Source organism: Sapajus apella, unplaced genomic scaffold, assembly GCF_009761245.1.
Source record: "Sapajus apella isolate SASKATOON/1434 unplaced genomic scaffold, GSC_monkey_1.0 scaffold10, whole genome shotgun sequence".
In the NCBI taxonomy this organism is placed as follows: Eukaryota; Metazoa; Chordata; class Mammalia; order Primates; family Cebidae; genus Sapajus; species Sapajus apella.
This window is the reverse complement of record NW_022436950.1, coordinates 32,601,782-32,628,762: the sequence shown is the minus strand read 5'-3', so window position 1 is coordinate 32,628,762 and position 26,981 is coordinate 32,601,782. Positions and strand designations below refer to the sequence as shown.

General features: G+C 36.8%; 1 protein-coding gene across 12 annotated transcripts in view; it reads left to right on the top strand.

Moving 5' to 3' along the window:
• The window catches only part of ADAM23 (ADAM metallopeptidase domain 23), a 197,685-nt gene that overhangs the window by 133,532 nt on the left and 37,172 nt on the right, over positions 1-26,981 (top strand). For 5 of the 12 annotated variants that reach the window (XM_032278485.1, XM_032278486.1, XM_032278483.1 and 2 more), the window contains exons 19-25: positions 2,883-2,933; positions 3,646-3,709; positions 4,962-5,067; positions 8,191-8,310; positions 10,220-10,388; positions 13,032-13,143; positions 26,218-26,308. In XM_032278485.1, the coding sequence (XP_032134376.1) occupies positions 2,883-2,933; positions 3,646-3,709; positions 4,962-5,067; positions 8,191-8,310; positions 10,220-10,388; positions 13,032-13,143; positions 26,218-26,308 (713 nt within the window). Of the gene's footprint in view, positions 1-2,882; positions 2,934-3,645; positions 3,710-4,961; positions 5,068-8,190; positions 8,311-10,219; positions 10,389-13,031; positions 13,144-22,102; positions 22,194-26,217; positions 26,309-26,981 lie in introns of those variants that run through there. The other 7 variants (XM_032278479.1, XM_032278481.1, XM_032278480.1 and 4 more) reach the window with 4 other exon arrangements.

The window sequence follows — 26,981 nt, the reverse complement described above, 5'->3', positions numbered from 1 at the left end:
CAGTTTGCATGGGAGCTGAGTAAGGCCTGTGACTACTAGCTTTCTTCCACTTTCCTGACAACGGCATGACTCAGCAGAGGCAGCTATAATCTTCCTAGGTGCAGAACTCCAGGGACCTGGAAATTTTTACCTCCATCCGCTACAAGCAGCCACAGCAAGACCTGCTCAAGGAGAGTCTGAGCTCAGACACACCTAACCCTGCCCCACCTGATGGTCCCAGCTTGGAGAGAAAAGGGCTTTAGTTCTTTCCCCACCTGTGAAGTCTACACACCCAATTCACGCCCTCCCCTGAGTTATGGCCAGGAGGCTTCTTGCCCAGTTCAAATTGTTAGAAAGTTCAGCTAGAGACTTCCTTCTTCCTGTGGTGTTTTACCCCCTGCTCCTATGGCCATCCTCCCAATGGATCCCTGTGGTACCAGGCAGGAATGAGCGGCTAGGGGACCCAGCAAGCTCCCAGGGCCTTTCTGCTGCTTCCTCCACCCCTATATTTTGCTCAACTCTCTAACTTGACCCAGCTCCAGGTAAAGTCAGTAACCTCTCCTACAAAAAAGACCTTCAGCTTCTTCAGTGTGGGTATGTGTTCAGTAGAGGAAGGTCTCCTTTTCCCCCTTTTGCAATTGGGGTACTCACAGTATTTGTGTGTCTCCTGGGTCCTGCAGGAGCCGTCTGCCTCCTTCAGAGGGTCTGTTGGTCCTGTTGAGATCGCTGGTTTGTTCTTGCAGTCAGTCTGGAGCTAAAATTCGTAGTGCAGGCCTCCACACCTTGCTCTGTCCAGAGCTGCAATCTAGTTCTGCCTCTCGTCCAACATGATCCCCATCACTGGTTGTATTAGTTTTAAAGTGAGTGAATAATTAATGATAGTTGATTAATGAGACAATGATTGCATTTTGAGTGGCTCTGGAAGGATGAAAGAAACCACAGGGATTCCAGCTTTTGTGTGGTTGTGTAGTTATATATTTCTGCTTTTTTAGTGCTGATCCCTTGAATACTCATTAGGTTGAATAAAAAGCTTGGGCAAATGAAACTTGTATGGGTCAGTTATTCTTTAGAAAGGTGTAGAACCACAGCATTTGCCTTGGAATGTTGGTTAGGAAATTACTGCCTCTTAGGAATGCTACATTAGTTCTGTTATCTTTCTACGGTGAACTTGATATAAACGGCTCAATATGTGCAGCATAGGGTAATATAGTTGTATCTGGTTATTGGGAAATTCATTTATTTTCTCTGTCAGCTCACAGTCTTTGCACATCTGCCACATGGCTGGTGTTGTTGTAGGTACTGGGGCAGCAGCAGGTAACAAAACATAGAGTCCTGTCTTCCTGGAGCTCACATTATGATGAGGGTAACAATGAGCAAACAAGTAGTAAAACATATGAATTGTCAGTTGGTGCTAAGTGCTTTAGAGAAGAAAAAAAAGAAAAAGAAAAACTTGTAGACTTCTCTAATAAACAAACAAACAAACAAAACCTTAAAGCCCTTATCCTGAATTTGCACAACTGCAGAGAGTGCCAGCATGGGGGGAGTTGCAGCTTTGAAGAATGGGTAGAGAAGACCTCTTTGGGATGACGATATTTGAGCAAAGCTCTAGGTGAGAGAATGAGCCATGCAGAAATCCGGAGCAACAACGGGAGAGCAAAGGCAAAGGTTGTGGGTGGCAGCATGCCTGGTGTGTCTACGTGGAGTCACATCAGCCATGGGTGAGCAGAAAATGATGTCACAGAGATGACGGGGTGAGAGAGTGTAGGAGCAGAACATGTTGAGCTTGGAAGGTCATTGAGTAAGTTGGGAAACGGAAGATACATGTGATTTGATATTTACCTTTTTAAAGAGATCACTCTGATAGCAATGTAAACTCTAAGGTGACTAGGGTGGAAGCAAGGGACTCGGGTGGGAGGCTTTTACAGTAATCCAGGTGAGAGGCAGTGGTGGCTTGGACAGAGTGTGAGCAGTAGGGATGGAGAAAAGTGGTCAGATTGGAATTATATTTTGAAGATAGAACTAGCAGGATTTATTGGCAGACTAGATGGAGGGAGAGTGAGAGAGGAGAGGAATCGAGGATGACTATGGTCTTTGGCTTGAGCAATTGGAAGGATGGAGCATCGTTTACTGACAAGGTGAAGGCTGAGGGAGGACCTTGGTGCACATTGCTGTTTCTTATTGGTTTGCCATGCTTGCATATTTTTTCTTTTTGTATTTGTTTTAAACACTGTAGCAGAGCCTTTGACTTGACCTTTTTATATTCTCTTAAATGTGGTAAATAAAAGGTACAGAGAGTAATTTTGGGGGGAAATGAAGTATTTTTTTTTAATTATTTGATAAATAGACCTATAAAAAGAAGTAGCCATCGCATCACAGACTGTTCTAACATGTCTGTGGTTTGAAGAGGTCAGAACTATTTATAATGGAGGTATAGCACTTATTTTGCGTGGAAAGGCAGAGTATGTCTCTGTTTCACTAAAGTAGCCTATAGGTAAAATGTCATGATGTCAAATGCAGATTTGACATTTTCACAGAGCTGAGCAAGTTCTTGTAAATTAGTTTCTTGAATGTGTCCCCTCCTGTGTACCAAGCTGATTCATTTCCTTCATTGTTCATTTTAATCTCTTCTACCTTTAACTCTGTAGGCAAGTGAATATGACTTGTTATTCTGGTCCACCTCACCATAAACAGAGGAAACATGTAAAACACAGGCATTATGTGGCCCTTATTTACTTATTTTACCAATAATAGGATAAATAATTTGAATTAATAAAGATTTGCATGTGTTTTTCTCAATGCTTCTAGTTATATGTATCCACCATGCTTGCATTTTTATATAGTATGCACATTATCTGAAGGTACCTAGCATGCTGAATATTAACTAAAAAGGTAATATTTTGCAGTGCCCACCAAATCTTCATAAGCAAGATGGATATGCATGCAATCAAAATCAGGTATGCTGGGCTATAAATTTTAAGTGTAATTTAAAAAGGGTTAGTTGGAAAGATTTTTTTTCCTTTTTTGATAAATATTAATATAACTTCAAAGGGAATTTTACTCAAGTAAATAATTATGGTGGGATTCTCATTTAGAGTTGCTTCATGTATGCCAAATATTAAATATATTTACCTCTGGTGACAAATTGTCCAGATTAAGGGGAAAAAAAGAATGTAATAGCTGAAGAACTGGAAGTCTCATTTATTGAGTTATGACCATCTTTCAGTAATTTCAGCCTACCTGTTGTGGGAAAGAAAATATGACAATCTGTCGTGAGTTTTTTTTTTTTCCCAGAAGCCATATTATAACCTACAGGTGAGTATCATGATGTCAAATGCAGATTTGATGTTTTCTAACCATCCATACACAAAAGAAGCTAAAAATCTTTTTTGCTGTCTCTCACAGAAATGTACCAATTTTAGTTTACTGTAAAATTTCAAATTTCGATTTAGTTTAGATTTAGAGAGCTGCACAATGAGTTCTGTTCTGAATTCTAAATTTTTAACTGTTAGTCTTGAGATGTGTGTGACTCTTATTGGTCACTATAAAAATATTAGGGTATGGAATGAAAAAACCTTGTCCAAGTCAACTAGAGGGAGACATTGTAGTTAAAATTTGGAGGAAAACGAACTGACTCTGTGTACCTCACATGTGTGCTCACGTTCCCAGGGCCGCTGCTACAATGGCGAGTGCAAGACCAGAGACAACCAGTGTCAGTACATCTGGGGAACAAGTAGGTCGCATCTCCTTGCTTGGTGGCTACACATACCATTTTCTCTTAATAGTGTTCTTCTCTGCCAGTCTTGCTGAGAGAGATGCACAGCTTGGAGTGATGTTTAAAAAAAAGAACCTAAAAAGCTTGAGAATAGAGAGAACTGTGAATCTTAGTCACAAAAACTATAGAAAACAACTGCTTAAGTTGGGTACTTGTCAGAACTGTAGCAGTACCATTTAGTGGCTGTGGTTCTCAGAGAAGAATGTTGCGTTCACTTGCAAAGATTGGATTGAGTTCAGTGTGATTATCCAGCCACTTGTGTGATTTATCTTGTACCTTGGATTTAACATTTGACCCCCATTTTTTCCCATTAACACACACAAGTTAGCTTTCTGGTTTTTACCTGGGAAAATACCAGATTTATTTTTTAAATTTTGTCATTTACCGTCTCACTTCAAAGTGAAGAGATGCAGATACTTTCTGAGATGCAGGCAGGTACATGGTGGCCATGGTTCTTATTATATTTCCTAAAAGTTCATGCACATATTCTCTTCCTGACATTTACATTGCCTCTTCAATGAGTATCAGTTCATGGGGACCAGATGGGAAGAATGAGAAATGAGTCTGCCTTGCTGGCCGAGGCTGGGTTCACCCCAAAGGAAAAAAAAGCACACAAAAGAACGGCTCCGGCACGAGTGATTTTAGAATTTGGCAAATATCATTTATTTGAAAGATTTACATTCAGCACTTTAGTTTTGACAGAGAAAAGATAATAGAGACATATTTGTATTTTGAAAGGTTTAACTATCAAAACTCAGGTGCCAATATAAAATCTCAATGGGCTACGACTTTATAATTAATTTCCTAATATTAATATAAAACAAGATTAAGAATGTTAGTTTCCTGTGTATTGCTGCACTAATTACTGCTGATAATCATTCTTGTCTTCTATCTTCAAACTCACCAACAAGGATTGGAGAGAAATCTGTTTCTCAGGCTAAAAACAGTGCTATATTGGAGCTTTTTTGTATTAGCTTGCAAGAACCAATTGTTAAATTTTTAAAATTTTTACAAGCCAGTGGACACCACATTGATAATGTGAGATCAGCCATGGAGAATTTACACCATGCAAACTTGCAAATGCTACAAATCCGGGTGTTCTTTTTCCTTTTTCTGGAGAACGAAGTGTTAAACACTTACTGCCACACTGTTGGTTATGGATAACAAAGAAAATGAAGATTAATTTTCTTCTCTTGCCTGTCTCCAAAAGAGGCTGCAGGGTCTGACAAGTTCTGCTATGAAAAGCTGAATACAGAAGGCACTGAGAAGGGAAACTGTGGGAAGGATGGAGACCGGTGGATTCAGTGCAGCAAACAGTGAGTGGTGGGCCCTGAAGGCATAATCATTGGACTTGGAAGCCCTTACACAAGTGCAAAATGAGCACAAAATAAACGCTACTGATTTTTTTCCTAAGTGTTCATCTATTCAAAAATTCGAAGTATTTATTTTTAATAGATATTATTATATCTAGAGGCAAATAGCTGTAAACTGTTACTATGCTACAGACTCATGCCATTTCCACAGAATTCAGAAGATTTCTCATGTGCTGCATTTTACTTTGTTTTTGTTCTTATGAGATACTTTGCCAAAGCATTACAAATTAATACTAGTTTTTCATTTTCTACTTTTACTAGAATATATGGCCTATGAATGTATTAGTATACATGTAGTTTAAAAGACAAACTGTATAGACCATGGATATTTTTGCGACCAACATGAAATCTTACTGTATTTTTTATCTATCATTTCACAAGTGTAGTAACATTTGATTTCATCAGACATCTAATGTCCACATCAGAGATTTTTTTTTCCCTTCTAAAAAGCATCTAGTTAGTACATATTAGAGGCATCTTTACTCAGGAAATGAGATGCTTTCAGAGTACATTGATACTTCTTTTTTTCTTTTTCTTTCTTTCTTTTCTTTTTTTTTTTCTTTTTGAGACTGAGTCTCGCTCTATTGTCCCGGCTGGAGTGCAGTGGGATAATCTCAGTTTACTGCAACCTCCACCCCCTGGGTTCAAATGATTCTCTTGCCTTGGCCTCCTGAATAGCTGGGATTACAGGTGCCTGCCACCATGCCCGGCTAATTTTTGTATTTTTAATAGAGATGGGTTTCACCATGTTGACCAGGCTGGTCTCAAACTCCTGACGTGAAGTGATCCGCCCTCCTCAGCCTCCCAAAATGCTGGGATTACAGGCATGAGCCACCATGCCCAGCCTGATATTTCCCTTTGATTAGCTAAAGAAAGTTAGAATTCTCATTAATTAGGTTATTAAGGTTAATTCAGTTACTGTAGATTGATGGAATTATTAATAGTCCAAACCACTTTACTTTTCCTTCTAAAGCAATGAAAATTCTCCTAACTTTGAAGCAGAGCAAGAATTTAAGGGAAGCTTTATTCTCAGTTAGTGATCTCTGGGTGCTATATTTTATGAAACTTTGCAATTCCATGTAGTCTTTGATAATGGATGAGGCCATAGTAGGCAACAAATCTTTGACTATAATTTTAAAAAAATTAAACCAAAATAATGGAAAACAGAGCTTCCCATCTGATGTCTCTCATGAGTGAAGCACAGATATTCCAAGGTGTTGATCCTTAGTCCTTGAGGTGTCACAGAATAGGCGCAAGGGGAGCCTGATGTAGTCAAAATCCATGGGATTGGACACCTTGAATTTGATTAGCTTTATTCTTACACTCCATGTCCTAGAGACACCTGATTATCTCTCTGTGTCTCATGACTTCAAAAAGTTTGAGAGGCATTGGATTAGATTATTGTAAAGCATAGCTTTTGGAGATCTGATAATAGAATACCCAATCCCCAATAAGTCTTATAAGGGAAATTAATGTGTTTTGAAACTTGAAAAAATTGTGAAATAAGGCAGATGTGGCAGTTCATGTCTGTAATCCCAGCACTTAGGGAGGCTGAGGCGAGTGGATCGCTTGAGTACAGAAGTTCAAGACCAGTCTGGACAACATAGTGAGATCTCATCTTTAGTTTTAGAAAATGGTGAACTATATAAACATAAAAATAAGTAACACATAAATATACCTTTTACCAAATAATTATGAAGTGAACTCCCATGTCACTCCTACATGGGTCAAGAAATAGAACATTGCAGCATCCCAGAAATAGTGCAGATACCTTCATTCTGACATTTGTGGCAGTCACTTTCTTGCTTTTCTTTAGAGTTTTACTGCCTAAGTGTTCATCTCTAATGCTTCATGTATTATTTTGTATTTTGCTTCTCACATCCAGCATTTTAAGAGTTTTCTGTGATGTGTATAACTATCTGTTGTTCATTTTTATTGTTTGTTTTACTTTTATAAATGCATATATGAATGAATATACTATAGTTCTCCAATCTATGTTGATGAACATTAGATTGTTTTTATTTTTTGGTTGTTAGGATCTGTGCTGCTGTGAATATTCTTATATATGTAATCTAGTATACATTTGTACCTGTTTCTGTAAGGCCTGTACATAAGTAGAAAAATTGCTAAGTCATAGGGGATGTTATCAGTGTTACCGAATGATGTCAAACTGTTTTCTCAAATGGTTGAACTAGTAAATTCTACCATCAGTCTTATGTATATGAGAATCTTGTTGTACCATCTTTCACCAAAACTTGGTATTATCAGACATTTTACTTTTATCTGTTCTGATGGGTGTGACCTACTATATTATCATGGTTTTAATTTGCATTTCCCCAGATTACAAGTGTAATTTAGCACATTTTCATACATTTATTGGAAGTAGATTTCCTTTTTTTGGGATGTGTCACTTCAATTCTTTGCCCATTTTTTAGGAGTCATTGTTTACTTAACAGATAGACTGGAGGTAGAGGTCCTCATGGTGCATGATAGTTTAACAAGGTCGTCAAAGACCCAGATAATTTCTGCCCCTCTATTCTGCAACTCTTGGCATATTGACTTTTTGTCCTTATGCCTTGTGAACTCATGATTGTGAAGTGGATGCAAAAGCTACATATTCAAAGGTGGGAAGTAGGAATAGGAGCAAAAGATTTTCTCCCTGTCAGTCTCTAACCCTTTATCCAGAAAACAGAATCCTCCCAGCCACCCCTGAGCTGGCTTTTCCTCACATCTTCACAGCCCAGGGGCCACTTTTAACTTTAGGAAGACGAGAAGGGGAATGGATAGGAAAGTGGGTGTCAAGAATGGAAGTACCAAGAATAGCTTAGACACCAGATGACTGGTCCATCTTTCAGGGCTGGGCACTTAGCTGTTCCAAACAAAACTGTAATCCTCTTAGCAAAGAGGGAGGGGGTTATCACCTACCACTGATAAATGATCAACTGTTTTTGTTTAGGAAGAAAGAGGATATTTTAAAATATGAATAAATGTGGACTGAATCATTTTGATTTTTTTAGCTTGATTCTTCATGTCTGGTCTGTTTGTTTGTTTTTTACACATGTTCAGTGATGTGTTCTGTGGATTCTTACTGTGTACCAATCTCACTCGAGCTCCACGTATTGGTCAACTTCAGGGTGAGATCATCCCAACTTCCTTCTACCATCAAGGCCGGGTGATTGACTGCAGGTAACATATTAAATGTTGGAAGACCTAATAAGCCATGAGAATTACAAATTTCACAAAAATCAAAAACCAAAGATTTTTTTAGTTTTTACAAGAGGAAAGTTGATTTAGATTTTATTGTCACCTTTTGTGTCGACAGTCACTTAAAAAAAAAAAGCAACAAAGTTGTATATTGACTTGCAGCTTGCATTTGCTCAAAATTAGGCTAGTTAGTAGTAATTTGACCTTGTTTGTCATCATAATTTTAAGAGTAGAATTATGGTGTTCATTCTAACCCATTATTAAAGTTTTAAACATTAGAGTATGCCACTATTTGAACACTGTGTGTGTGTGTTTTTATGACTGAAAAAAAAGAATTTAAACTATGCTTTATGTAGTATATGGTTTGGAAGATGGCTTAACAAATACCTAATCACATAAAGAAAATATTTATTAAAATATGTATAGATATAAGCAAACATTGATATCTAGTTGTCTGTGAATATAAGGCTTATTTTTGTTTAGCCAGGGAATCATATTATATTCCAAATAGGTACTGTTCCCTTCAAAGTCGTCATAATTCCGAGATACTGTTCTCTTACTCAGTGGTATTGTTGCTTGAAACACTTTTGGCCTTCCCCCTGCAGAATTGCCTTCAATGTCTGCAAACTTTTACTTTTAGTACCCTTAGAGCACCATATTGTCACCTTAAGTGAGATAATATAAGATTTGGGATTATCCAAAAGTAATTTTAGTACATTGATTGGTACTACTAAATTGGATAATACTGTCAAATGGTTACTTTTTTTCTGGCTTTTAAATGGTTCTGAAGGCAATTCTAACAGGGTCTTAGTAAGATCCCTCCTGGAATAAATTTGTAGTCTCTAAAGCTAGTTACTTTGATGTATACAAGCTTTATTTGAATGTGTGTTTTCGTGCCTTTAGGTAAAATAGCCTTGTTAAATTATATTGTATACTAAACTAGCATATTTGCAAAATAGTCAGCAAATTAATTCTATTAGTGACTACAGCATTATCATTCAATTTCAAATTATTCCTAATTTTGAAATTTTAGAAGTAAGCACTGAAACACATGAAATAATCTTATGAAACCACTGTCATATATGTGGTCTGTCATTGACTGAAAGTTTTTACACAACAGTAAGTACTTGTCTATCTAAACATATCTAAACATAGAAAAGTCATACTACTCCTTTTCTATGTTCAGATATGTTTAGATAGGCAAATAGTTACCATTGTGTTATAATTGCCCAGTACAGTAACATGCTGTGTAGCCCAGGAGCCATACTAGACCATATAACTGTGTAGGTGTATAGGAGGCTATACCATCCAGGTTTGTGTAAGCTCATTCTGTGACATTTGCACAAAGACAAAATTGACTAATGACACATTTCTTAGAATGTCGTCCCATGATTAAGCTAGGCACGTCTGTAAATATCAATAGAAATGAACAAGTTTATTTTTTTTCAGTTATGGATAATTAGATCTTCTGAAGTAAGAATAATACTTTTCAAAATATTTTTATTTGCTGTTTTTGTTCATCATCTGCTTTTTTCTACCATGCCACATCTGAAAGCCTTGGAGAGCTGATATGTTTGCTTCTTTTGTTCTCATATGGATACTTCTCCTCCAGTCTTAATGTTGGGTCTTGAAAACAAGTGAAGATTTAGAATACACTTTATGCAAATGACATTGTACTGTAACAATGATAATGAAAGAGAGTTTCTTTTTCATGCTCTTTTATTAAGGAAAGGTAGGGAAAGGAGAAGAGGAAGCAGAGTGAGATAATGCTAGGAGAAATCCACATCCACTGACAGCCTCTTTAGTCTCATGAAGAGCAAGCCTCATTCATATTGATGTTCTATTTCTAAGTGTGGTGTGAATGTTTATATGGATATCTTTCTCGTTTTAGTGGTGCTCATGTAGTTTTAGATGATGATACAGATGTGGGTTATGTAGAAGATGGAACACCATGTGGCCCGTCTATGATGTGTTTAGATCGGAAGTGCCTACAAATTCAAGCCCTAAATATGAGTAGCTGTCCACTCGATTCCAAGGGTAAAGTCTGTTCGGGCCATGGGGTAAGTAGATATCAATGTGCCAGCTCGAACCTTCATGGTCTGGCGTGGTCACAGTGGTTAGACTTCCATTCCAGCCATTTTCCTATTGTGGCTGTTAATAGCTAAGCACTGATTATGATTATTTCCTTAGTACTCTTATCTTCTGTGAATAAACCATGTGTTAATATGGCTTCTTTTTGTTGTTGTTTTTTTTGTCATTGGCTATTTTTATTCACTGCATTCTCCATATGTGACTTGACATCTGTGAGGCTGGGCACGGTGGCTCACACCTGTAATCCCAGCACTTTGGGAGGCCAAGGTGGGTTGATCACTTGAGGTCAGGAGTTCAAGACCAGCTTGTCCAACATGGCAAAGCCTCAGCTCTACTAAAAATACAAAAATTTGCCAGGTGTTGCAGCATGCACCTGTAATCCTAGCTATTTAGGAGGCTGAGGCAGGAGAATCACTTGAGCCCAGGAGATGGAGGTTGCAGTGAGCTGAGATCATGCCATTGCACTCTAGCCTGGGCAACAGAATAAGACTCTGTCTCAATTAAAAAAATAAATAAATAAAACCTTGACATCTGTGTATTAGTCAAGGTTCTCCATAGAATACACACACATATATATGCACAAAAGGAGACATTATGAGGAATTGACCCATGTGATTATGGAGGATAAGCCCAACAATCTGCCGTCTGTAAGATGGAGAGCCAGGAAAGCCGGTGGTATAATTCAGTCTGAGTCCAAAGGCTTGAGAACCAACAGAGCTGATGGTATAAATCCCAGTCCTAAGGCTGGATAAGGTGAGATAAAATGTCCTAGCTTATGCAGTGAGGCAGAAAATAAAGGGAACACATAAAATTAACCAGCACATCACCTAGAGTTAGAAGAAAATTGATAAGGCTCATAAAGGAACTGTAGACCCCTGGTGACTGTTTTGTACAATTCAAAAAAACTTAAACCATCTCAGCAATTCACTTTTAGCTACTCAGTATACATACTGAGTATCTATGTATACAAAATCACCCTAGAGACTGGGTCATTGATGTATTTCACATGGATAAAGTTGTACAGTTATGCTTGGACCATTGTCAGCCAAAGAGAAGATGGTGTCCATATTCATACCTGCACGCATCTGTAATTCTGTGAACTAAGTGTTTCGGCGAGTTGCTCTTACTGGTAAACCTAATCTTCATGTCTATCCAAAAATAAATTTTAATACTTATTTAAATTAGGCTTAGCTAAAATAAGGTATTTCAAAATGTATACAGACTTCAGAGATGGAAAAAGAGAAGAAACTGTGAGCAACAGTATAAAAGGGAGATGCTGGGATAAAGGTAAAAATGATCCAAAATAGATAGATAGGCAGGTGATATGGAGTAGAACAAGGTGGGAAAGCCCAAGAAGCTTGTGCCTAACGAGTATCTAGAGTTTTGAGTTTGGTTGAATCATAGCTCATGGGGAGACAGGGGAGACAGTATCAATTAATGATTAAGAGAATGGATTTGGGGGCTAGAAATAATCCTGGGTTTGAATCCTGGCTCTACCTGTTGCTGTCCAGTGGCTTTGGGAAGTCACTGGTGTGAGGATTAAGTGACATGCCTTGCTTAAAGCATATGGCATAGATAAACTGGCATATAGTAAATGCTCAGTAATTATTACATTAAAATAAAATTACTGGGCAGGTCTTTTGGTTATTTCAGTTATTACTCTGAAAACATAAAACTTAATGTGTAAAAATGCCCTACTGCCTCTCCCACTTTTTTATCTTTTTTTTTTTAAGCCAAATTCAGCCTTGTCAGTGCAATGATCGTATTAGAACATTTCAGATTAAAAAGCTTCCTTGTTTGATTTTTATCATTTCTAGTAATCTGCCCCTGAATGTATTTCTCAGGAAGATAAGTGTTTAAAACTTCTGTCTCTAGTTTACTGATTATTATTTATTCCATCTAGATTACAGTTTCATTCCAGCATTCTGGTGGGTCCTCAGCCTGGCTGACTGAGAAAAGAGGGATACCAGGGACTGGGGGTGTGGGGATGGGGTGAGGGTAATGCTTGTTGGGCAGGGAAAGTGCCACTAAGTAAGTTTGGTGTTGGACATGGTGATGGTGAGGTCATACAAGGTATTGGTGATTTATGTCTCCTGGCCTTTTATCTCTGGCAGTGCTTTTGAGCCCACTATCTATTAATTTATTGAATTAAGTGAGCCCACTATCTATTAATTTGTTGAATTAAGTGAGCCCACTATCTATTAATTTATTGAATTAAGTGTGTATGTTTTTAAAGTATGTTCCTAAAAACAGCTACTTCTGAAAAAAGTAGAAAAAAGTATCTTATCAGTCATTTGTGTACTTAAGTAATATCATGATTCAATTTAAGAATAACATGAATAATTCAATTTAATTTAAAAATAATAAATAATATAAATAAATTTAAAATTTTCTTCCTTTTAATCTTTTTTCTTTAATTAATGGACCAAATATTACACATTTGATCTATGCATTATTACTTCATGCCTAGTGATCAAAACCATAGGAAACTTAAAAAGAAATTCCAAATGGCTTTTAAAGCCTTCTCCCTGCCCCCATGTCTCTTTTACATGTATCGCCATTATTCTACAAAATACAGTGAAAATGCCATATCTGTTCTTTTTTCTTCACAGGTGTGTAGTAATGAAGCCACCTGCATTTGTGATTTCACCTGGGCAGGGACAGATTGCAGTATCCGGGATCCAGTTAGGAACCTTCACCCCCCAAAGGATGAAGGACCCAAGGGTTTGTGTGATTTCAGTTTCAATTCATGGAATACTGAATTCATCAACACTGTCCAATGCACCAATATAACTTTCTAATTGATTTAAGAAGAGACATGTAGGAATATCTCTTTTTGCCTTTAAAGTATATAATTTATGTTTCTGCAGAATTAAGGATTCTGATATATCATATTTTTAAAATGTGTTTGAATTCTTAGTCTAGAACTGAGATTGAAAAGAAGTAAATATACACATTTTCTTTAATACAGTGTTCTTTTTCTTTAAACCTTATTCTTTTTCCATAGTCACAAGCTATTTTGCAGTTTGTCTAAGCTATGCCATTTTTTTAATAGATCAAATCTTTTTGGCTGACATGAGGTCTGGTTACTTTCCAATGTTGGAATCCCTCCATAAGGAAGTTGTCACCTTCCAAGCTCTTTTTGAACACTCTTTTGATTAGGAAGGAGTGGGAATTCTTCACAGAACTTTTATTCTTCAAAGTAAATGCAAAAGATCGGGACCTTTGTTTTAATCTGTCATTAAGAGGAGAGAAATTAGAATTTTGGGATTAGAAAGAGACTCAGAGGCCACCTAGGCCCACTCTGTTTTTACAGATGAGAAGGACCAGGCCCTGAGGTCAGGTCACTTACTATAGTCACCTAGGTAGTGAAAGGGAAGCCTGGAACCAGGACCCAAGTCCCAAGTGCCTGAACTCAGACTCATATTCTCTTCCCATTATATCATCTTTTTTTCTTTCTTTCTTTAAGACAGGGTCTTGCTCTGTCACCCAGGTAAGAGTACAGTGGCACAATCATGGCTCACTGAAGCCTCAAACTACAATGCCCAGGGATCCTGCCACTGTGCCCAGCTAATTTTTCATAGAGACAGGGTTAGGCTGTGTTGCCTAGGCTGGTCTTGAACTTCTGGCCTCAGGTGATCTTTCCACCTTGGCCTCTCAAAGTGCTGGAATTATAGGCGTGAGCCACTGCACTCAGCCCCTCTTACGTCGTCTTTTTTTGTGTGTGTGTGTGATGGAGTCTCACTCTATTACACAGGCTGGGGTGTAGTAGCAAAATCTTGGCTCACTGCAACCTCTGCCACCCGGGTTCAAGCAATTCTTCTGCCTCAGCCTCCTGAGTAGCTGGGATTACAGGCACCTGCCACTGCACCCAGCTAATTTTTGCATTTTTAGTAGAGACAGGATTTCGCCATCTTGGTTGGGCTGATCTTGAACTTCTGACCTCATGATCCACCCGCCTCGGCCCCCCAAAGTGCTGGGATTACACAGGCATGAGCCACTGTGCCCAGCCTCTTACATCATCTTATAATGTAATCTGTGTTATCAGGAGTATAGTAATTATTTTTCATTATTCTCCCCATTTCCAACCCATCATATGATTTTCAAAGACCTAGGAAAGCCATCAGTCACAACAGGCTTACTACAACATCTATAACATTGTACCTGAGAAACCAAGAAAATATTAGAACCAGTTTTTTTTAATACAGGGATGACATTGTACATCAGCTTCTTTATCATGGTCCTGCTAATAGTCTTTTGTAAGTAACTGCCATGCTTTTCTTTGACAGGTAGGAAAATGCATATAGGAATAGGACCATTTTGATCAGCTTAGTTTTAGATGAAAGTTTATTGAAACTCTCTGAACTTCAGTATAGTTTATATGGGAAAAGATGATTTCAGACACAGATGAAGCTCTATAATCCTTAATTCCTGAAGAGATTTAGGCTGATTCAGGCACATGTGAATTGTTCAGTAATAGTGGGTGTGTTAAAACACATTTTATGCATTTGCTTAATGTGCCCATGATATTAAAATTCTGTAGAATCATAATCACACCCTCACAGTCTATTTCTGTTCTCCTTCTTCTGTTTCTAAAAGGGAACGTATTCCACTTTTACACTTAGTCTTTTGTTACTTTAAAACTAGAACAAAAAATTCTTGGATCCACCTTCTGAAGTTAGATTTAGAGAAGATTTAAGCTCTAACAAGAGAAGCCAGGGTTCATTCTTTCCAAATTTCTTTCCACAGTGTGTCTGTGATTTTTTTTTTTAAGATCTAGATGCTATTTCCTCAAGTGATGTATAAAGACGCCTCAACAGATGAACAGAGCTAAATTTACTTAGACTCTGCCTTTTTTTTCTTTAAGTAGGGTAGGGGATTATTAGTTGTCTGGTTCTATCATATCTGTTCCCTGTTCCTTCACCCACCCATGCCTAAAACACTTTGGAGGGATTATGTAAACAAAGCTACATTTTAGAGAAAGAGTATTCACAGCTCCTTTTTGTTTTGTTTTGCTTTGTTTTCTCCATTTAATGTGGTGGTATGCCACATTATCTAAAAAAAAGCTTTTTTGATCCTTCAAGTAATACATACTTATTGTAGAAAAATTTGAAAATACAGAAAATATTAAAACTCAGAGCTGCTCAAGATAAACATTCTTGGGCCCGGCGCAGTGGCTCACGCCTATAATCCGAGGACTTTGGGAAGCCGAGGGCAGGTGGATCACCTGAGGTCAGGAGTTTGAGACCAGCCTGGCCAACATAGTGAAACCTTGTCTCTACTAAAAATACAAAAACTAGCTGGACGTGGTGGCATATGCCTGGAATCCCAGCTACTTGGGAAGCTGAAGCACGAGAATTGCTTGAACCCAGGAGGCAGAGGTTGCAGTGAGCCAAGATGGTGCCACTGCATTCTATCCTGGGTGATAAAGTAAGACACTGTCTCCCTCCTCTACCCACCCCTACTAAAAAGAGGCCAGGCACAGTGACTCATGCCTGTTATCCCAGCATTTTGAGAGGCCCAGGCAAGTGGATCACCTGAGGTCAGGAGTTCAAGACCAGCTTGACCAACATGGTGAAACCCCATCTCTACTAAAAATGCAAAAATTAGCTGGGCATTGTAGTGGGTGCCTGTAATCCCAGCTACTCAGGAGGCTGAGGCAGAATTGCATGAAGCTGGGAGGTGGAAGTTACAGTGAGCCGAGATCGTGCCATTGTACTCCAGCCTGGGTGACAGAGCAAAACTCCGTCTCAAAAAAAAATAATAAAAGCGAGAGATAAGCCTTCTGGTGTGCTTCTTTCCTGTTTCATGTTTCTTTTGTCATTCTTAATGAAGACAATAGAGTCATAGTAAAGATATCCATTGGTTCTAAAATTATTGAAAACCTCATGAATCTCTAATAATTTTGATTAAATTGAAAATAAGTCATTAATTGAAATAAATGAATTAGTTATTTTTATAAATGTTTAGCTTTCCAGAAAATTAAGCAATTTTCATACTAGTAAAATAATGGCTTTTATCTATAATGGCTAGCTATATCTTTTTAGCCTCTATTAAAAAATCTATTAATATACTGGTAAAACAGAAATTTTAAAATGTTAAAACTTTATGTAGACTTTATTATTTTTATTTTTAATTGTGACATTACAGGAAGATTCCAAGTGAGAAATTATGTGCTTAACTTTTAATTCAGTTAGCAAATATTTATTGACTGTCTACTACTTAAAAGATAACATATGCTTGGCACACAGACACTCCATAAATATTACACTCTTCTCTTTCAAAATATGTAAAGGAAATGAGATGCTGCATGCTAGTGCCACTTTTCAGTTTATCCATATTCATTTGTTTTGTTGCCTTGCCAAAGAATAATAGGTAATGGACTCAAGTTATTAAAACAATCAGTTCTTTATTGACTGTAAGCTCAGCAGTGTGTGAGACACTAAGATTTTTCTCAAAAACTGCATGTTGTATCTTTTTTCTCATGATCCAGCTGGTTTGGTTGTCACTTGCCTGATTGAGCACAGTGTTTGGACCCTCCCCAAATGCTTGCCATTTATAATGGGCACCACCCACAGTGGCCAATCATATCCATAGATGAAGGTTTTCTGTATAGGTGCAGGAAGAGAGGAAGAGAGTATGAAAAGTACTTAGTTTTATTTAATTTCCATGTGCTTCCATTATAGAGAAAAAAAAATTCAAGAAACATAATGAAAATATGGCCTTTTTTTATCATGAACATGGGCATAAAAGATAAATTGTACCCAACTGCCCTTTGGATCAAGACCAAATCAGTAAAAATAAAGGCGAATTCTGTGACTTCATTGAGAATATCACAAATGAACTGACATGTTTTGGATATTTCTTTTAACTATAAGTTCCTGGAAGAATAGGTAATTCAACCTCTCCTTATGTGTGGGGACTGGAAACATACCTGAAAGCACTGCCACTGTAGTCACCCTGTACTGCTACAGTTGTCTGCTGTGGACCCATAATTTAAGACATGCTGTATTATTCACTCCAGCTTCTCAAACCAAACTATTGAAAGATAAGAAATAGAATCTCGGTGCACAAACCATGTGAGCAAGGATTTTTTTAAAAAGATTTTTGTTACATGGTATTTTGTTCATTTTTTTTTCTACATTGTTGTTTATTTCACATACAAAAACTCTTTTTAATTTCATTTTTAATTTTTTTTTTATTTTGTAAGCCTAGTCCTTCTCTTAACTTGTTTCCACTGAAATCATTATAGAAAATTATTTTGCTTTGTTCTACAAGGACAGAATGTATTTTAACTCTGTTTAAAAGACCTAGAATTCCCTCCTGTTATAGGGGGATCCACATCAAGTACCCTAATTATTGTCTGTATGTAGACACTTTCTCAAGGTGCTTACTGTAGAATACAGTGGAACTTTTCTCATTTGATAGTGTATATCACCATTATAAGAAAGAAGAGAAACTGGGACATAGCTAATGTTTTCAGTAATATGTATGCACAGAGATATTATTCCTGGGAAGCTTTGGTCACACCTTTTTATCACAACCACACTCATCAAATCAGAGATAAAAATTCAGTCAAGATTTGTTGTTTCACAAATGAGAAAAGTAAGTTAGTTTTCAGGGTTAACAGTGAGCCAAGAATATAACATAATCACCTTATCTTGAGCCAAATACTTTTTTCTGTTATTCCACACTCCTCTTTGGAAATTGAATAATGGGACTAGGCACAGTGGCTCACGCCTGTGATCCCAACACTTTGGGAGGCTGAGGTGGCAAATTGCTTGAGCCCAGGAGTTCCAGACCAGCCTGAGCAACATGGCAAAAGCCCATCTCTACAAAAAAATTAAAAAATTAGCCAGGTGTGGTGGCGTGTGTCTGTAGTCCCAGCTACTTGGGAGGCTGAACTGGGAGGTTCACCTAATCCCGTGAAGCTGAGGTTGTAGTGAGCCAAGATCGCACCACTGCACTCCAGCCTGAAAAACAGAGTAAGACCCTGTCTCAAAAAAAAAAAAAAGTTGAATATTAAGTTATTCTATTAGTTTTTATAGCACAATAGTAAGTAGAAGCGAAACAGCTAGTAATCAAGCTTATTAACTGATCCATTACTTGTCAATGGTGCTTTTTATGGAATTAGATAAGAAAGGAAGTATTACATTATTAGCATTTAGTATTTTTAAAACAATAGTTTTGAAGTCTTACTTTCTAAGGTATTAACCTTGAGGAGTATTTAGTGTTTATGTTTACCTTTTGCAGTATATCCTTTTGGCAACTGTCTTTGTCAGTGCACAAATCTTTGATTTTATAGTTTAGATGATTAGATATGAGAAGTTATCCTTATCATATATGATTATACTCATGTATGATTATGTGTTACCTGTGTATTTTTCTCAAATCAATGGCCTTATCAATAACCCAAGGATATACCAAGTTAAAAAAATTTTTTAGTAACTGTTAATTTATTTTGTTTCAGTTCAGAAAAACTGTATTTTCATTGACAGCATACACTGAAATATATTCTTACATGAAATTATTTATTTTGCATCCTTTTAGTCATTTGTCCTTGTAGCTAAAAATGAACTTAAGTTTTTCCTTTTATGGAAAAGAGGAAGGAGGTCTGATTGTTATGTATAACATCTTGAAATATGGAGCTACATACCAATATTATACACTAATGTATAAAGAGTTTATTTAGTACTTACTTTTCTAATCTTGAATTGTAGTGGAATAATAAATCCCTGAAGAAAGTCCATGTAGTGCAAATGATGACTTTGATGCCTCCTGCCTGTGAAGTATTAAAGGTTACAAGATTTTAAACCCCTTTGGAATCATGTGGAGGAAATAATGCATCTTCTTATTTGAGAAACTCTCTAAAAATAAGGGGGAAGAAAAGCCACTCAATTTCAAAACAGCACATTTTCAAAATGTCTGAAGCATGACTTGTCTATAAAGAAATTCTACATATAAAATAGAAAATCTTAAGAAAAGGAGAAAATTTATAGTTTTTGATATTTTATACTTATCAAAAATTCTTTTAGCACAAGTAAACCTAGATAGCAGGGACCAAGACTAAAAATAATAAACCAACAAGTAATGGAAATTTAAGCAAGTAAACAAAAATGAAAACATACTGTTAGGTAATAAACAGATTCCACAAACACATTATACTGAAAGGTAAGTGTGTCAAAGAGTTAGGGAGCAAAGTTAAGTTCCTAGTACAAGGATTGTGTTGTCAACTAGAAGCTTTAACAGTTCCATCTCCAGGTTTGGTACGATGAGAAAGAGAATAAGATATATCATTGTGCATCCAGCATAGTTCCTCGAACAGAAAAAGGTATTTAATAGGTAATGAATAAGTGAATTAATGCATACCTTAAAGAATAGATAAATTAGTATAGAAGTAGAATTTTTTTCAATGAGATAAATTCTTTGTAGCCATGAAAACCAGCTGCAACCTTCATTTTCAAGTATGTTCCCTGTAAAAATCCACCCACCTTTGAGCTACTCAGTTAATTTACGTCAAGCTGATGCACAAGTAACTTTACTACGTGCCAAAACAAAGTTCAGCACTCTCTAAAGGAAGAGAACAAAAGCAAAGCAGGATAGACAAAAAGAAAATCTCTGCTAGGTCTAGGTTAAGTCATTTCTTTAAGAGGTAACCATGTTCGGTATAATGACGAAGAATCAAATGGCACTTTACATGTATTTGCAGGATACTGTGCAACTCAAAGTAGTGGGAGGGAGAGAGAACAGGGAGGGTAGGGATGCTTTTTAAAAAGCCTTTTTCCCACTTTTATCTTGCTTTAGCGTTAAGAGTACTTACCAGTTAAGAATGTAGAGGTAATTAGTCTTTCTTATTGGAGATTACAGACTATATCTGTTTATATTGAATACCCATTTGAAGCCTCTGTAGAAATGTCTTGTTCCTCAGGTTGTATTTCTAAAACCTAGCTGATGGGTTGCCTAATTGTCTTGTTTCTGCAGTGAGATATTATGTCCATAGCAAAGACTAAAGTCTTTTAAAATTTTTATCTTTCATGTAGTTCTTATAATTTCTAAAAATTAACACTCATTTAGTATCACAATTTATGGGAAAGGGTTTCTTTCTATTATTTAGCATACGTGGCTTATATAAAAATTGCAGAAGTCATAGGACTCCCATGAATTGCAGCTCTGAGAACCAATGCCTAAAACTTAACCAAAAAAAAAAAGTTATAATGTATACTTGTTAATTTAGTATTCTGAAAGCAAGGTCTTTATTAAAATGGGGCTTTATATTTGGAATACCTTTTAATCCCAGTATTTGCCTCTATAACTTGAAAATCAGAGTAGTTCAGGTAGTTTTGCATTCTAATGCATTGTCATATTGAGGAAACATTGCTGCCACCATCAATGCTGGTCTTCTTTCCTTAGCCCTCAACACTCTCAGGGAACTTTCTCTGTTCTCTGTTGTGTCCCCATCTTTTTTTTTGTTTTTTAAGAATGCAGGTTGTGCTTAGCCAATGACAAAACCAGAATTTCTCCCTCACATTATTATCCTTTGATAAGAAGAAGTAGTATACAGTTGCTTAACAAGGTTAGAAATCCAAGATTCTCTCTTCCTTTGGGAGAATATTTAGCTAAAAAGGTCAATGAGTCCAACAGTAATGCTTAAAAAATGGTGGCTTTGAGTCGTGGGTCTTTGTTTTGTTTCACTGTCTCAGAGTACCAACACGTGTGAAGCTTAGCCTCGTTGAAGCTAATCTCTGTTTCCATGGGAAAGGTGATTTGAAGCCAGTCCTTTTGATTCCTATAGAAATATGAGATAACGTGTATATATGTCCACACACTTGTGTGCACACAGGCACAGACACACAACTGCAAACAATGTATTTTCCTACTTTAATACTAAACTTCATTTTGCCTTTGTAGAGGGAACCTTGGGGACCTGCACTCATTCCAGACCCATTTTCCAGGTTAGGAAAGCTGTGCACAGAACCAGTGATATACAGTTATTCAGAGTCTCACTCTGGTAGTCATCTATCACTTGGTAGTCTGAAGCAATTAATACGGTTTCCCAGAGAGCCTAACTTTCTATCAGTGCGTAGTTTATACACTGGTGATGATTAAACAAAAAACAAAACGTCCAAATACTGTGATAGAAATCCAAACATTGCAGAGTTATTTGAAATATACTTTTCAATAAATTCCCAGGTTAACATGTATTTAATTTTAAAGCTATTCTGTCTTGAATTTCTAAGGATGTTCACAAAACTGAATGATATATTCTGAATTTTGAAAAGATGTAGCTTCTTAGGTATATTTAACAGTTTGAAAATATTATAAACAATTACTAATGGTTCATTACTTTTGTAATTAAAATACCGATTTGCTGTTACACAATTTAAATTTTAAATTTTACCTCACATCTGGTAGGAACTATAACTGAAATTGAATTATTTATGTGTTTATAAGTATGTATAAGATACTATGTTTTTTAAAAGTAGGGTGTGTAGAGTTTGAAGGCAAATTCACAGTTATCCTCAAATACCTTCAATGTGTATATAGATCTTAATTTCAAATCTATAGCAAAATAATTCAGTATTTAGCTGACTTTAAAGCATGTCCTGGATAGATTATTTTGTATGTTAGTGAAATTAGTGTGTAATTTCCTTTGTTAAAAAATCTCCATTTTCCCTCCACACAGTGAATATGGCCACAAGCAGGCTAATAGGGGCCGTGGCTGGCACCATTCTGGCCCTGGGGGTGATTTTTGGAGGAACAGGGTGGGGAATAGAGTAAGCATCCTTGCCAGTTTCAGACTATTTCTGTGTGGTGCCTGGTGTGTGAGGTGATGCCTGTACCTGACTCCGTGTCTCGTCCTGTTGACTGTGTTTCCTGTGGTAGTGTACTTTGTGGTGTGACCTGGATGTTGCTTGTGTCCTGTGTTTTTCTTGTGTCCTGTAGAACCTTCTCCTGTCTGGAACAATGTGGGGCATAACATAACACTGGGTGTGCTTCCGATATCTTCACAATTCAGGCAATAGTCCCAGTACTTCCATTGCTCCTCCACTTTGTAAAAGTAATTTTAAAATACAGACTTTATTGGCAAAAATACTATTAAGTGTGTGTTTTCTCAGGATTCTTATAATAAAGTTAATCTTTGCCAGTCAAATTTACATATATAACTAGGAATTATCAATAGTTAATAGCACTTTTTAAAGATAATAAAAATGATAGCTACTATTGTTTTCTTCATTTCTTTAGAATGATATAGAAGGCTGCAGTTTAATTTTTTAAAAAGAAGATATTTAAAAGCATAGTGCCTTCCTATTTTTCCTATAAAATAGGTTAATACTTCAAAATTGAAGTCTACATAAATATTTGGAAGCAAGGAGCCTTAAGAATGAAAAAATATTTAATCCAAACCTGTATAACCATAAGCAATCATCTGCAAATCACCCGGTGGGTTGGTCTTCAAAGTAGCCAAAGTGTAAATAAATATATTGTGTGCCACTTGCCCATTAAGCTCTCACAGACACAGCACCCTTAATCAAAGCATCTTACCCTGATGCTTTGATTTAGGGTGCTCTGTAGTTGATCCACATCCTCAGAATAGCTGTTAGTTCTCCATGGGACTCTGCCTCCTGAGGTTGCTAATCTGTAGGTTAAAAGATTATCATGATTTTTTTTCTTCTCTCTCTAATTAGAAAAAGAATGTTTAAGAATGACAAATGTAGTCCTTTACACCGTCTTTTCTAACTACTGTGGTGGTGGTAACACTTCAAAGTGGCCCAGGAATGAATTACCAGTATCTTCAGGAATCACTAGATATCTTTTACTCAGCCACCCCCAAATCATGGGCTTATTGTGAATATCGGACATGTTTTTCTTTAGTCCCATTGGTTAGAACAAATGGGTGCTCCTCTTACCTACTGGAATTGGGAGACCCAGGCACCAAAATAGCATCAAGAGGAAGCAGGTTCATAGTTCACACCTGTGTTGAAGACGACACGCTCCTTCTTCCTCCTTGATTCAAGGACTTCGACCAGACTTAGATCTTAACTCACATCTCATCACTATGGACTGTGAAGCTGGTTAGCACAGGGGAATCTAGACATACTAGAAAAGAGATTTTGTTTCTCCTATGTATTAGATAACAAAGACCATAACAGAGATAAAAATATTTAGAGACAAGAACTTTGTCCTGTAAAATTTCCCCTTGGATCTGTTGACTGGATTATATATAGGAGAAACGTTCCTTTTTCAGGACCAGTTCCATGCATGTGTTTATGTGAAATTCCTCCTTGACAAATGGTAGTTTTCTGAAAATCATCCCAAATGCATTTTTTAACATTATAGATTGGCTGTAATTTTGGTATCCTTAAATGTACTAATTGAAAGGATCAATTTTAATAATCCTTCCTTTAAGTCTTAGAGATAGGCAACATCAAAGAGGCCTTTGTTGTAAAACATAGTCCTTGTTACCAGCATTCGTTTGCATCAGTCATTTACAGTTTTGTTCGTTTGTGACTATTTCTAATTGTGACAGGTAAGTCTGTGTAAGTGTATATATATTTTTTCTAAAGACGGATTTGTTATTTTTGGTTTATGAGCACCAGTTGTCTATTAGCTTACTGACTTTTTCCCTTCAAATTCCAAGTTTTAGCATAATTGCTCAAGAAGTAAATATAGCTTTTAAAAAATAATATAGTACAGTATAGATTGTCTTAACATTTTTTAGTTTAACTGATTATGTTCATTCAGTGGCTAGGAATTCCATGGGCAGGAGGTTTTTTTTTTGTTTTTTGTTTTTTTGTTTGATTTCTGCTCCTTAGTTTGTAAGTCAGGAATCATTTTTCATGAGTTACATATTGATTCTAATCCTAGCCTATGTTTTCTGAAGCTAACGAAGTACAAATTATATCCAAAGCCTAGGGTATGTACATGGTTATATGTTTTTTAATGATTGTTTTGAAATTTGATTCTCTGTTGAAATGTGGGGAGGAAATACATGTAAATGGAATAAAGTTTCATTAAAACAGAGGTTAGCAATCTTTCTGTAAAGGGCCAGATGGTAAATAGTTTTGGCTTTCAGCCTACAGGGTTGTTGTCTATCACAGCTTCTCAATGGTGCTATCTTAGCATGAAAGCAGCCATAAACAATATGTAAATGAATGTGCATGGCTGTGTTCCAATAAAACTTTTTTGCAAAAACAGACAGTGTAGCCAGATTTCATCTGTGGGCTCTGGTTTGCTGACCCTTGATTTATAGGATATGTTTTAGAGTCAAACAATCTGTGTTCAAATCTTGCTGTTACCACTCACTAACTTCTAGAAGACTCTGTTTCCTCATCTATTAAACAATGATAGTCATAGTTCCCACCTCATATGATTTTTGTAAAGATCAAATGAGATACTATATGTTAAGTGCTCAGAACTGTGTCCGGCACATAGTAAGTACACAATACAGTAGCTAAACCATTTTTATGGCTCTCATTATTATTATTGGTGTGTCACTAAAGGCAACTGAGATTCATTCTCTAGACGGTCAGTGGTTAGTCTTAAGAGCATGTCACAAGCCCAGGAGCCTGAAGAGACCTGCACCCCTTTGCAGCTGTCCTCTACCTGCCCACCAAGCCCTGGGTGATCTCCGAGTAAAAACACATTGTGCATGCAATTTGAGTGCTGCCAAAAGTGGCATCCATTTATGTACACAGTTGGCACTGATGTGAGCAGAAAAGAGAATTTTTACACAGAAATGAATGTATACACAAAATTTGAGGATTTTAGAGAAACTAGTGATACTAGCTTTGTGATTCCTGGAGCAGGGATAGATAGGACTGAAAGTATTTTGTTGTTAGGGGACACTATACCTGCATATTAGCATCCTGAAGGATGTGATATTTAAAATAATTATTATACTAGGTTTAACGTTGCTTAGATTTTAAAATGCTGAGCTTAAGGAGAGGAATGAGCGAGTGGACAGGAGTTACTTGAATATGGATTAGCTCTTAACAGTCGATAGAAACGCCACCTTATCTTTTCTTTCTTGCTGTCCTTTGGCTCTCTGCTTTTTTATATCTCTAAGCCTCAAAGCTCTCTTAGTAATCAATGGGAACTTTAAAGCTATTCTCAGCTGAATCTAAGGAATCTTTTTACCATTTCCTCAAGATTACCCAAATGAGAGTTATGCTTCCTTATATCTTGCCTTTGGAACCCCATTTTGCTCTTTACCACTGTAAGGACCATGAAGAAGTGTATCTTTGAGAGCAAGGCTTCAAAAGTCAGATCTTTATTGGTGACTTCCTTCTGACTGCCAAATTTTAACTGTCTCCAAGTGGGGAATTAAAAAGTTAGCATTCAGACCACTTTTAGGTGCTTTTTGGAAGGGCATTGTAGCAGAATGTTTTTCCTTTCCTCCATGTCCCCGTTTGTCAGTTAGATGGAGCTAATCTGAATGCGATGGTGTTCTCTATTCGCTTTTACTTACTTGATTTATGATACTGGGAAAGGGGAAGAGAAGAAGAATGTGCCAAGACAGCAAATGGGGCCTATTTGCTTCAAATTCTGTGAAAGGTGAATTTAATGGAACTTAATTATCAATGGTGCAGAAACTTTAGATTTAAAGGCATATAAATCCAAGCAATCGCTCACCATAGCATTTAAAGTGCAATTAAGCTAAGTAAATAAAGGCAATTTAAATGTTCAGCCATCTTTTACACAGGATATTTACTTCCTGAAACTGCTTAACTGCCTTTCCCTTGTGGTAACAAAAGTGGTTGGTTCATATGACTCTCTTCCCATGATCCTTTGTCACAGGTCCTAGTGCCACCAATCTCATAATAGGCTCCATCGCTGGTGCCATCCTGGTAGCAGCTATTGTCCTTGGGGGCACAGGCTGGGGATTTAAGTAAGCAACGCCGCATGTCTTCTTCTCAGTGGCTCTGGCACTTCTCTTTTCTGCTTACATAACCAAGTTTTGAGTTCCTGCTACAAGAGTTTAGATTCTATCAGTCAAACTGCAAAAAATAAGTCTTTTTTATTCAGAAATGGGTTAGAAAAGAAGAAACACAGACCCCCAGCTGTCATCTTCAGGCAAGTGGGAAATGTGGAAGAAATTCTTATACACTAATTTTTAAGGAGAACAAAGAAGCTCTTCAGTAGAAGACAGTCTAGCTTGTAAGAGCAGGCATTCTGAGATACATTCATTTATACACAGGTAATCAAGGAAACTGTGTAGTTGAAAATAAGTGGATGTAAATTGCTTGTATCTTTTTCAAACTTGTTTATAGTCCACTGATATTTTGAAATTTTTATAACCTAAGTAATCATGCAATCATTACTTGTATTTTTCATATGTAACATAGTATATGTAGCTTTGTGATTTAAAAAGCTTTATAGTTTAATAAAAACAGATTTAAAAAGTATTTGTATAATTCTCAACCAACTGAATTAGTTTTAAATCAGAATTTGAAAAATGTGGCTTTGTGACACTTAATATTTTCTAATCAAGGACTAAATATTGACCTGACAGGTAGACTTGGTGTGTTTTCCTAGTGACCTTTTAGCTTGGATGGCACACT